General features: G+C 50.2%; 1 protein-coding gene across 1 annotated transcript; it reads left to right on the top strand.

The window, feature by feature from the left end:
• Positions 1-208: 208 nt before the first annotated feature.
• On the top strand, positions 209-4,902 carry MLNR (motilin receptor). The gene is made up of 2 exons (XM_036104571.2): positions 209-1,296; positions 2,083-4,902. Exons 1-2 carry the CDS (start codon positions 423-425, stop codon positions 2,469-2,471), a joined length of 1,263 nt encoding a protein of 420 aa, XP_035960464.2. The 5' UTR covers positions 209-422; the 3' UTR covers positions 2,472-4,902.
• The last annotated feature ends 8,279 nt before the right edge of the window (positions 4,903-13,181 follow it).

Here is a 13,181-nt window from a genome sequence, read left to right on the forward strand (position 1 = left end):
CAACCCACCTCACCGGGGTTTGGCAACCGCTTCCCTGGACGGGGCAGGACTCGTGCGCCGCGGCCGCCTCCCGTGTTCCAGTTAGCGGGGAGGGAAGCTCCCTGGCACGCGACGGGCCGAGGAGAGGGCGCGGGAGTGGCGCGGAGTGGGGCGGGCCTGTGGCGGGCGGAGGCCGGGGGCGGAGACTGCGCGCCGCCCGCGTGGGAGGGCCTCAAAACGGACCCCGCAGACTCCGTCCTCGCGCGCGGCGCCGCAGAGCTCGGGCGGTGCGGCCGGGGGCCGGTGAGCCGCTGCGCGCGGGCTGCCCGAGGAAGCGCGTCGCCCTCCGGGCCCTGCGCTCGGCCCCCGGGGCCAGCCGGGGGTGCGGCGGCGCGGACGGGCGCCGAGCGTGGGTCCTCGCGTCCGCCCGGCGCGGCGCGTCCATGGGCAGCCCCTGGAACCGCAGCGACGGCGCGGAGGGCGCCCCGCTGCCCTGTGACGAGCGCCTCTGCTCGCCCTTCCCCCTGGGGGCGCTGGTGCCGGTGACCGCCGTGTGCCTCGGTCTGTTCGCCGTCGGGGTGAGCGGCAACGTGGTGACGGTGCTGCTGATCGGGCGCTACCGGGACATGCGGACCACCACCAACCTGTACCTGGGCAGCATGGCCGTGTCCGACCTGCTCATCCTGCTCGGGCTCCCCTTCGACCTGTACCGCCTCTGGCGCTCGCGGCCCTGGGTGTTCGGGCAGCTGCTCTGCCGCCTCTCGCTCTACGTGGGCGAGGGCTGCACCTACGCTACGCTGCTGCACATGACGGCGCTCAGCGTCGAGCGCTACCTCGCCATCTGCCGCCCGCTCCGCGCCCGCGTCCTGGTCACCCGGCGCCGCGTCCGCGCACTCATCGCGGCGCTCTGGGCCGTGGCGCTGCTCTCCGCAGGGCCCTTCTTCTTTCTGGTGGGCGTCGAGCAGGACCCCGGCATCGACGCGGTCCCGGACCTTAACGGCAGCGCGCCGTTCACCCCCTCGCCCCGCACCTGGCCGCCGCCGTCGCCGTCCCCGTCCCCGCCGTCGGGGCCCGAGGCCGCGGAGGCCGCGGCCGCCGCGGCGCTGTTCAGTCGCGAGTGCCGGCCGAGCCCGTCTCAGATGGGCGCGCTGCGCGTCATGCTGTGGGTCACCACCGCCTACTTCTTCCTGCCCTTTCTGTGCCTCAGCGTCCTCTACGGGCTCATCGGGCGGGAGCTGTGGAGGAGCCGGGGCCCGCTGCGAGGCCCGGCCGCCTCCGGGCGCGAGAAGGGCCACCGGCAGACGGTCCGCGTCCTGCGTAAGTGGCGCCCCCTCTGTTCCAAACACGCCAGCCCGCGGTCCAGGCAGCGTCCCCTTCCCCTCGTCTCCCAACGCCTCTTCTAGCTACAATTCCTTGTGTCATTTTGCTCCAGCCTCCACCTGCCGGCCCTGCCCGTCTCCAGAGAAAACCATCTCCAGTCCTCTGATAGTTCTGGGTAACCCCAGGGCGCCCCCGAGGAGTGTGGTATTTGGTGGGATGCCTGGGTCCGCTAAGCCGCTGGATCCGTGAGCCGGGCTGATCCAGGATGGGGAAACCAACCACCTGTCTCTGTTAGATGCCACAGATGTGAATTACTCATAGTACCTTTGAGAACATGGGGTAGAGCGCATTAAGCTAAATTCTTTTTTTAAAAAAAACTTAATGTTAAGTTATCCTGCAGGCTGAAGTGAACCATGCCCATATCAAAACAAAAAATTGTGCAGACCTGTTGCAGAATTCTTTTCAGCAATACAGAGAACGTGTCTCTGAAATAGGTTTGTGGAAGGAAGCCTGCCAGAACAGCTTGTTAGTAGAAATTTCTCCTTCTGGTTTATGTCCAGCCGTGATAACGCATATATGCAGTTTTAAAGCAAATGTCGATGCTGTTTGCAGCCTGGTAGTTGTCCTGGGGTGGGAATCAGCTAGGTAAAAGTTTATTTAATTTGTTTGCTGTTACTTATTATTTCGGATGGTTTCTCGGCGGGGGGGGGGGGGGGGGGGCGGGGAGGCTTATTTGTTTTCGGATGCTTTAGCTAACTCTGGTGCCTGTGTCTTGTTTTACAGTGGTGGTGGTTCTGGCATTTGTAGTTTGCTGGTTGCCTTTTCACGTGGGCAGGATCATTTACATAAATACAGAAGATTCTCGGATGATGAACTTCTCTCAGTACTTTAACATTGTTGCTTTGCAACTTTTCTATCTGAGTGCGTCCATCAACCCGATCCTCTACAACCTCATTTCAAAGAAGTACAGAACAGCGGCCTGGAACCTGCTGCTGGCCAGGCAGTCCAGACAGAGAAGTTTCTGCAGAAGCAGGGACATGGAGGGGGACGCAGGAGGAGACACTGCCGGCTACACAGAGCAGAGCACCAAAGTACAGACGTCGTCGACCAGCATGGCCAAGCAAGTGGCTGCCTCCCACAACGCGGGGACTTCAGGGAAAACAGGTCTATAGGGAAAGAAGGACTGCAAGTGGGCAACTGATGCCATTAGGAAGAATTGGGAAGAGTGGCCAGCATTTTGCAAATTGATCGGCCACTTTGTCAGCATGATTGTTTTTTCCTTTTTTAAACCAAGCTACGCAATTTAACCACCTCCCGGCATACCCCTCAAGGACGTTGATTTCAGCCTCCGGAAATCCCACAACACAAAATGTGCTCTGGGGAGGTTTTCTAAGTTTTCGTTCTCCTAGACTTTGGAAATACGATTGCTCATTTTCTGGTTAATAAGTCATACAGAGAGATGCTGTCATGAGACTTGTCTCCTCTGAGATCAGGGGTGTATTTGTATTTTCATGTTCTGGATATACATGTAATGGTGCATATACAAGGAGCCCAGGATAATTAGAGCTTTTATTCAAGAAATTATTTAATGCCTACATAAGGTAGCAGAATTTTTTAGAAGCAAATGAAAGGAATTGTGAGTAAAGGCCAACATTCAGGGGTCCCACCTCACTCCTGGCTGAGAACAAATCATAGAGTTGAGGGACAATACCGTCTTTTGGAACTGCTGTGCATCAGCAAGTGTGTTGCCGCCCACTTGTCCCCGAGACTGCCCCCCAGGCTTGCCCAGTGCCGTGGCTTCAATGCAGCGCCCCGGGCACCGAAGCCTGAGGGCAGGGAGCAACTGCAGGGCTTGGCTTCCCTGCAAAGTGACTGCTAATGACATTTATAAAGATCGTTATTGTGCCTTATTTGCCTCAGCTTGGTGGGATACGTATTACCATCATTCCTGTTTTACTGGTGACGGAATCGAGTCTTCGACGTCCCAGGGTGGGTGTGAGTCTGAGCGCCAGTCTTTAGATCTTACCCATTCCCGCCATGAGACGCTGCTCTTACTGCAAAACACAGGAGTCAATGGATGTAGTCAGGGCTGAAAGAGAATGTGTCCGACTTTCTGACCAACAACTCTATCCCTGTTTTGTGTTTTACAGTTTAAAACACAGTCCTGTTTTCAGAGGGCTACTGCCCGCCCCCCAAAGGGCCTCATTGACTCCACCGTCTGTAAGAATGGCGCCCCCTGCAGGCAGGCAGGGCACAGAGTCTCTTGTAAACTACAGACGGTGAATCCATAGAGTCCACTCAGCGTGCTGACAAAGGTCTGTCACTTTTACACTGACCAACCAAATACAGTGATGCCTTCAGGTCCCCATGCCTTCATGGTCCTGACACCCTGGTCCTGCCCTCAACTGGGACAGCAGAGAAGTCTTTCGTCTGCATTGTGTCTCTGCCAAGTGGAGGGACAAGCAGATAGTGGCCGCTTGGGGCGGCCGTCCCCAGACTGTACATGGCAGGTGTTTGGTGATTACTCGCAAAAAGGACTCTGTGGAGGGGGCGCCTGGGTGGCTCAGTCGTTAAGCGTCTGCCTTCGGCTCAGGTCATTGTCCCAGGGTCCTGGGATCGAGCCCTGCATCGGGCTCTCTGCTCAGCGGGAAGCCTGCTTCTCCCTCTCCCACTCGCCCTGCTTGTGTTCCCTCTCTCGCTGTGCCTCCCTCTGTCAAATAAATAAAAAAAAAAAAAGGACTCTGTGGAGTCACCACAGCACATATCACATCAGAGGCCCCAAGTTGTCGCACCCAGCTTTCCTTGACTTCTTTTGTCCCAGAACAATCTCCCCATCCTCCCTCCTCAAGAACTCTTTGAAACCTGGTGGACTGAGGAACACTGTTGGAGCCAGCAGGGTTCGCACAGGGGGGACGTGCCAGCCTTGTGCCCCGGCCACTCCTCGGCTTGGTGGCCCTTCGTAGGGGTGTGCTGGAGCTGATGCCGCACACAGTGTCTCTGCTCGTGGGGGTTCGTCTGTGGGGCAGTCAGATGAGGCCTGTCCCCTATGGAAGGTCATGGTTAAGAACCTTACTGATGGGGCGCCTGGGTGGCTCAGTTGGTTTGGCGACTGCCTTCGGCTCAGGTCATGATCCTGGAGTCCCTGGATCGAGTCCCGCATCAGGCTCCCTGCTCGGCAGGGAGTCTGCTTCTCCCTCTGACCCTCCCCCCTCTCATGTGCTCTCTCTCATTCTCTCTCTCTCAAATAAATAAAATCTTAAAAAAAAAAAGAACCTTACTGATATCTTAAGTGTAATAGAGCTATAGAAGCAAAGACCTCTCCTTTGAGCTTTTTCGGTGAGATTCCAGAAGAGAGGGATTTATATCCCACTTCCCTGTGACCTAAGTGTGTTCCCAGGTGTGTGGGAGTGGGGAGGATCCCCCTTCCTTCACCACTGGGTGCCTGAGGCGGAGGGTCTGAAGCCCATCCCTCCTGCAGGTCACTGTGCAGTTGTTTCTGAAGTGCTGGCCTCACTCATTAATGGACTGTGAAATCAGTGGACTCTGTCACTTTTTTTTTTTTTTTTTGTAACGGGAAGGAGTGGGGCAAGAACAGAATAGAGAAACCAGGCCTTCACGTGTGGTAAGGGGAACTGTTATGTTGTAAAACTTGTTTCAACTATATATTAGCCCGTGTCTTTCCTGGTTCACAAAATAAAATGTGTTCTTACTGTGGGTCGTGGTCAAGAATATTTGAAAAATTGTTCTCAGATCTAAAATTGTTCTCTACCCCAGCAGAGAGTGTCCTTCTGTAACAAGAGGGGGGTTCCTCGGAAGACCCAGGGTGGCTGGTCAGGGATCATTGGAGAGTGTGGTTTTCGGTCCTGGGCCCCCCCCCCCTCCCCAGGGGTGGTGTCATCAAGGCTGTTCCCCAGGGCCACTCCCCACACCCTCCACATGCTGGCGTCCCTGCAAGGTTCTCTTGAACCCTCTCTGCTGTCTGCAGACCAAAATGCTTTTGTTAGGTGAGGCATCAGCCTTGGGGAAGGGTTTGTGTTTCATTCATTCACATGGCAAATATTTACCAAGCGAAGGCTAAGTGTATGACCGAACACGCTAGAAAGATAAGTCCATGTCATGGCATCCAAGTCAATCTCCTTTCTAATGGCACTATCTTGTTTGAAATGTGTGATCGTGTCATCCAGACTAACCCAGATTTCACTCACAGGGTAATAAAATCACCTACATCAGATGGGCGTGCAGAATATCACGGTGGTGTTACTCACAGAGACATACATTCCTCCCTTTTCCATATGTGACATTTCCACTTCTGAAGAAATGTTCAAAGAAGCTATTGCACAACACCTCCTGGGAACCTAGAGTCCCCTGCACAAGCCCTCAATGGGACATGAGAGGGCAACATGTTTAATGTTTGAACACGTCCCCTCCTGACCATTTCTACTCCTGTAACAGTAACGCTCACCAGCATGTGAAAGCGTTGGGGACATAAGTGTTCATGGTTGTGCAGGTCGAGTGTTTTAAGGGGAGCTTTGAAAAGACTTTTCTTAAACATAGACACGAGGCAGTTTTTCATTGTGAGCCAACTTTTTTTAAAAAATGTATTTATTTGACACAGAGAGAGAGAGAGCACAAGCAGGGGGAGCAGAAGAGGGAGAGGGAGAAGCAGGCTCCCTGTTGAGCAGGGAGCCCGATGCGGGGCTCGATCCCAGGACCCTGAGATCCTGACCTGAGCTGAAGTCAGATGCCCAACCGACTGAACCACCCAGGCGCCCCGTGAGCCAACTTGCCGAAGATTCTGAATTCTTAAATATTACGTAGATGGGATCGGCTCTGAGCCGCCTTCCGAAGTCAGCATCCTGTCCTGGGAGCGCGGGAGCATCTGTCCATGCTTTGTGGCCTGGCGCTCAGCGTGTCCCCTGCTCTGCGTAAGCTATAAGGAAGTGACAGAGACAGACTCTACCTGTCCCCTTCTTAGGGAAACAACCCACACTTTTTAAGGAATAACGGACGCCTGTGTAAATAAGGGCTAAAAAGTGCCAGGCGGACCAGGAGAGCCGAGTGTGCACGGGCCGCGGCGCGAGGCTTTGTGTGAATCTCTCTCACAGCACCCAGCATGTTCCCTGGCAGGCGGCTGGTTCCCAGGGTTTGAAGACAAACCGTGTCTTATTCCCCTTGGCATCTCCTGCCCAGGGAGACAACGTGTGTTGAACACCGGCCGCAAGGGAGGGGACAGGGATCCGCACCCCGGTGAGGGACAGAGATGGACAGATGGCTGCGATGTGTGATCTGAGCTACCAGACAACACAAGGGAAGATGCAAAACAGCAGCGCAAGGGCTGAAGGGAGTCGAGGAGGGGCCTCCGAGGGACGGGGGGGGGGGGGGGGGGACGGAGGGCACTGATGTCCCCAGGGGCTGGAGCCCGCAGAACAGACCGGGCACGGCTGGGGGAGGCTGAGCCTGGGAGGCCAGTTGGGAGCAGTTACTGACTGTCACCCAGGCGTAGCGCACTTGTGGGGCAGAGCGTGACACCGGAGCAGTGACATTACCAGGGGCAGCACCTCTGGTGGCCAGGAGCCCCAGCAGCATCGTGGCCTCGGAGCGGCCAGCATCCCTTCGCCGGTTCTCAAGCCCCAGACCAGGCGCTGCCGCCTGAGCTTCCGGCGCCCGTACCAGCTCCGCCCCGCGGGCAGCTCGGAAGGCCACGGTTTGACGTTTCCTTTCTCCCGTCTTTGCAGGGAGTGTGCTCGTCCCGAAAATGTCCCTAAGAATTTCTACTACTTGTGATGATATGGGGATTAAAAAAAAAAGAGAGAGAGAGAGATTATTTTATTATAATGGTTATACTTGTTCGTAACTGTAACGTAAATAGAATAAAACCTGATCTTTGTTTCTGTCTTACTTGAACGATAATTCATTACTTTGTCCTTAGAGCGAATATCAGCTCCCTTCCCATTGGCCGGTCAGATTCTCTACAAGAGTGGTTCTCAAACTTCAGCCTGCGTCAGAATCACCAGAGGTGTGTTCGAGCACAGGGGACTGGGCTCCACCCCCAGTTTCCGATTCAGTGGGTCTGGGGTGGGGCCCGAGAACTTGCATTTCTCTCAAGTTCCCAGGCGATACTGATTCTGGTGGTCTAGGGACCACCCTCAGAGCAGCTCTGCTCTAGATTGTGCTACAGAAAATGTGATCCACAGACCGGTGGTATCAGCATCACTTGGGATCTTGTTGAAATGCCGATTTTCAGGCCCCACACCAAACCTGCTAAATCAGACTCTCCATTTTAACAAGATCCTCAGGTGATTCCAATGCACATTAAAATTCGAGTGGCATTGATCCGGAGATTTGAACCGTAGCATCAGGATCTCTGAGGATTGGACGCAGATGTAGCTCTGAAAGCTCTCCAGGTGGTTCTGATGTGCAGACAAGACTGTGAATCATCAATAAGATCTCCCTTACAGCAGTCTTTTCCATTCTCACCCTATCCCACTTCCCCTTCCCGCCCTTTTCCATCCTTTTCCTGTATTTACCCCAGGATAAAGGAAGAGATACAAAGATAGTGAATAAAGATACTAAAGTTGGGTTTGGTGATGGACTCATATGGAAGTCTTTTATGTTCTGGCAGAAACTCACGACTGTGGTCCAGTAGCAACTCCCTGGTACCTGAGCCCTTCAGTCCCCTGAGCCTCTCCCTGTGGGTGTGGCCCAGCCACCATCAATGCTGACATCCTCCTCGCTGCAGGCCAGGCTGGCCCCAGCCTCTCCATGGCTACTCATCTCAGTAACCCCGCCTCCACCAGGTCTTCAGCTCTTCAAAGCATGTTGTTTTCCTTTGACCTCAATACCTGGTCTGGTTCCTTGCCCTCTTCCTCAGTTCCTCCAGGACAGGCCTTCTCAGCTCTTCATGGCCCTCTTGGGGTCTTGAGTTCTTTTTTTTTTTTTTTTTAAGATTTTATTTATTTATTTATTTATTTGAAAGAGAGAAAGAGAGAGAGAACATGCACAAGTGGGGGGGAGTGGCAGAGGGACAGGGACAAGCAGACTCCCCGCTGAGCAGAGGACCCAATGCAGGGCTTGATCCCAGGATGCTGGGATCATGACCTGAACCAAAGGCAGACACTTAACTGACTGAGCCACCCAGGTGCCCCTGGGGTCTTGGGTTCTATCCCTAATTCCTTGACCTCATGTCACTGTGGCTCTGTGGGTAGCCCTGGAGCTGTCTACCTGTCGCCTCGGATTTCTGCTGGGTGCTTGGTGTTGAGATCAGCCAGAATTGCCTTTGGGGTGGATGGGCTGTTCTCCAGGTCCCAGTGAAGAGGTGCCTCCTGAGCCTTGATTCTGATAAGCCACAACAACAGCTTGTTTGACCCTTGAGAGTCACTCTTGGTCTCCTACCTTCCAACACTATCATGACTGAGTCCCTAAAACTCAGAGGCTGATTGGATACAAGAAGGGTCTTACCTCCAATATTTTAAGCCTACTTAACTAGGAGAACATTGGGGCTCTGTGAAAGAAACAGGTTGTCAGAGGTAGAGGTGATTTAGCAGGGGACGATAATGAAGTCCATTTTGATTGCTCTGTTTGCACTGAAGCCATCCATCTGTTGTTTTTCCACAACCTCCTGGAAGGAAGTCCCGATAGTCAAATACCTTTAAGATATGCTGCAATACCATGTAAACCCCATTTGACCAGCTTATTTTTGCCTTTTCTTTCATATATTAACATTCCACAGAACACTCCAATTTGAAATGCTAGAGGGAAGTTTGGGTGTGAAATCAAGGCCAATAATAAAGATTTGGGAGTCCAGAGCATAGAAGTCATCACTTATATCAATGGTTCCCAAACCTTAGCTTGCATCAGAAACAACTGAAGGGCTTATTAAAATACAGATTGCTGGGCCCCACTCCAGAAGACCTGATTCTGTAGATCTGGATTGGAGCCTAAGAGTGTGCAATTCTGTCCATTTTCCAGGGGCTGGTGCTGGTGCTGCCGCTCATCTGGCAACAAACTTTGGGAACCACTGATCTAAGTGATAGGAATCGATGCCCACACCAAAGAGAAAGCTTGCAGAGATCAAAGGAGAGGCCTAGGGTTACTACTGATGGTCCCAGCGCAGGCTCCAGAAGTCCCTGAAGCAATCAGAAGCAGCAGAAAAAGGAAAAGCGACAAATATGAGACAACCCAAATTTGAGGAGGATTGGAGGCCATAGGGTCACACACCACAGAGGACACAAAGAGAATAAAGTAAGGTTGTCAGATGAGATGCAGGACTCCCAGTTCAACTGGAATTTTGGATGAACAACGATGATTTTTTTTTAGTATAACTTTAATATATTAAAAGTATCATTCATTATTTATCTGAAATTCAAATTTAACTGGACACTGTGTTTTGATTTGTTAAATCTGGTAATCCTAGAATGAGGGCAATGGAAAGGCCACAGGATATGGCAAAAGGAAAGAACCCGGAGAGCCTTTCAACAGAGCATTGGGGCAGGATCCAGACAATGGTAAGTTACACAGGAAACGGTTGCTGAGCAACAGGGTTTAGGCTGGTCCAGCCTTGGGGCTGCCGTGTGCAGGGTGTCCAGAAGCCAGCCCATCTTGCTGTGTCTTGTGCACAACCTCCCTGCGGCGGCTGCTGGGTAATTGTAACCCACACTGATGTTTTTTAAATCACAAAACTGAAGAAATAAGCATCTGATTCCAAACCTCCTGGAACATGGTGCGTAATAAAAATGTGTTGGATCGAGTAAGTTAATTTATATATAACCTGCTCCTGGGTGTTTATGCATAGACAATTTTGTAAGGCTTTATTGGTTTGGGGTTTTTTTCTGCAAAAAGGACTGAATGAAATAAAATAGTCAAATGACTGATTAATTCACAATAAGGGGGATTCTCCTGAAAAACTGTAACTCTGTATGACAACTGAGACCATGGAGGATAATGAACTCATATTTTAATGTATGCAAATCACCTAGCACACTGCCTGGCATGTCCTGGGACTTGATCAAAGTTCCTATGTGCTTATGGAGGATACTATACATTTTGGGCAAGGAGAGAGACTGATTTCCTTTTTTTTTTGTAAGATTTCATTTATTTATTTGATAGAGAGAGACAGATAGTGACAGAGATAGCGAGAGAGAGCACAAGCAGAGGCAAAGGGAGAGGGAGAAGCAGGCTCCCCGTGGAGCAGGGAGCCCGACGTGGGGCTCGATCCCAGGACCCTGGGATCACGACCTGAGCCGAAGGCAGACGCTTAACCGACTGAGCCACCCAGGCGCCCTGAGAGACTGATTTCTTAAAAACTTAGTGCATTGCCGTTATTACAATAGAATGTTCAATTATATACTCATTGCAACATATATATAATATATAATAATACAATGTACTTGGTTCGCACCGTCGGGCATGCAGTAATCCTGTCAATGTAAACTAGCATATTGTCCTCAGTTCATATCCTACTACCTTTCACTTGTTAGGATCAGTCTTTCTCTCTGTCCAGAATGTGTGGTGGCCGCCATATGCACACACGGCGGGGCTGCTTATGGAGCAGCGATGCGGTCAGGTACAGTGAGTTTCCTCTCAAAATCAAAGCCCTGTGCACCAGGCTTTTAGAGAATATTCCCAAGGTATCAACACACTCGGCTCTTCTTGGAAAGTCAGGGCTTATTGTCTGTGGCATTGAGAACAACTGGGGAAGACTGTTCTTTTTTCTCCAACAGTCACTGCCACTGCTTTTCGGATTTGACAATGTAGTGTCTGCCTTTTTTCAGAGAAGCGAAAAAAGGTAGAGTAACAGAAGGAAATGGGCCTTCCTCAATAGGCAGGCAGATAGGATGCTTTCAAAATTTAAGTGGAGCTCTTGCAAGCATTTGTTTTATATAGAGACAGTATGAAGAATGACACATATGCTGGATGGAGTAGCTTTATGGAAGGTCAAGCATTTGGCTCTCTGGTACATTAACAGATTTCTATTGCATTGGTTTCATTTGTCATTCTTAAAAATGTCCTATCTTAACAAGAGCCTTGGCGGGGGGGTGGGGGGGAACCCAGCAGCAAATGTCTGGCATCTTCACAGCAGCTTGACTACGGCATCACATTTACGAGTGAACTGATGGAAAATAGTGAATTTTATTATGATTTTTGGTTTGAGGATGCCACAAATTTGGCCACGAAACATGGAATTCAAGTGAAACTTTCTGGGAAGTTCTACAGGACTTGCTAAGTTAACCTTTGAGGTTACTGTTCTAAGGTGGAAGAGGTTGGTGTTCTCATGGTGGAAGACATTATTCTGTAACTACAAGACAGTTCCCAGGTCAGCATCTCAAAGCCTTCACATGAAGACATGGGATCTCAAAGAAACACCATGCCAACATGTAGAAAGTGACTTACTCTCTGTGGAGCTTCATTGTCAGAGGTTCAAGTGCAAACAGAGGGAAAGAAAAAGAGCTTCTGTCCACAATTTATGATGCTCTATATCTACCTGTTACTTATGTATTTTTTCCTAATGTTTCTGTTCTGCTTAAGGTCCTGTGGTTTCTTCCCAGGATGAAGACTGAGGAGCATGGATGTAAGCATCACAAAACATAGCCCAAACATGGACTGAACAGAGGTGAAGTCTTGCGGCCTTGTGGCTATAACTCAATACAGAACATGACCTGGATTTCATGATAGACACATATATAAATGTGTCAGAGCATTCTAAAGCTAATTCAGAAATCACTGAAGATGTCTAAGAGAATGTTTTAGGATGCCTTTTGTCAGTTATTAGCAGGTAAAGCTGTAGGATACACCCAGGCCACTTAGTCATTGAAGGCAAATTTGCCTACAGGCCTCCCACTAACCTGTTGTCACTGACCACTCACCTGTAAATGGCCATGGTCTGAACTCACACATGTCCTGTGTTCTCCAAGAAGACAGTATTAAAAATGCAGAGTTTCATTTCTATGTGATTCCTTCAGGAGGCACAGTGGAGGGGATGAAGTCATCTGGGGCATGACATTTATGATCATTGATCTAATGACAAGGATTTGAGTCATCAGTTCTTGGATGAAAAAAATGTTGAGGACGGAGGGGGTAAGAGGGGAGGAAAATAATTTATAAAATGTAATGAAGTGTCTGACTTCAATGCAAGTACAGTGTGTTTTAAATATATTGTTAAAAATCTGTAATGGTTGTTTATATAGTGTAAGAAACCGTGTCCTCACCTAAAGAGGATTTCGGTGTAGATTTTGTCTTCATCAATGAGATGCAAATACATAAATTACTTTTACTGTTAAACGGAAGAACGGGCCATTGTTGCCTCCCGCACGTTGCTGCTGCACATGTCCCTTTGTTGCGCCCATACCCTAACTGCGCCATCAACTTTTTAGCAGATGTATGGTAAGCACTAATTTCCAGGCATGACAGAACCTGAGTCCACAGACACTGATAACTGATTTGTCTGGTTTTCCCTATTTTCTTTTTTTTCATGACCAACATCTATCGTGTCATCTTGATTTATACACACAGCCAGGAAAATGGGTCTTATTGCAAAAATAAGTTTTGTGGTTTTCCTAGGAATAATACAGAAAATATTGCTTTTAGGTGAGGACATTTTTCACAGTTTATTTCAATCTAATAAAATGTGAATTTTGTTTGAAAAACAAAACAAAAGAGAAATACTGCAGATTAACTGTCTAGATCATTTAGATACCTTTAGGTGAGGTATGTGTGGTACACATGCCAACTAAGAACAGACAACTTTTGTCATAGGGTGGATGACGTAAATGTGAGTATATTACATTTAGCCTGTTGTCAAAGACATCATATGTATTGTTTTTGGAGTATGCAAATATCATCTTCATTTCCTCTTCCTTCTCAAGGCACATTAAACTAAAGAATCC

Source organism: Halichoerus grypus, chromosome 4, assembly GCF_964656455.1.
Source record: "Halichoerus grypus chromosome 4, mHalGry1.hap1.1, whole genome shotgun sequence".
NCBI lineage: Eukaryota > Metazoa > Chordata > Mammalia > Carnivora > Phocidae > Halichoerus > Halichoerus grypus.

What these genes read in the sequence shown, in the direction of transcription:
- MLNR (XM_036104571.2), top strand. Translation starts at nt 423, where the DNA reads ATGGGCAGCCCCTGGAACCGCAGCGACGGCGCGGAGGGCGCCCCGCTG. An exon ending in GCAGACGGTCCGCGTCCTGC is followed by an intron (nt 1,297 to 2,082) that starts GTAAGTGGCGCC and finishes CTTGTTTTACAG; the next exon opens with TGGTGGTGGTTCTGGCATTT.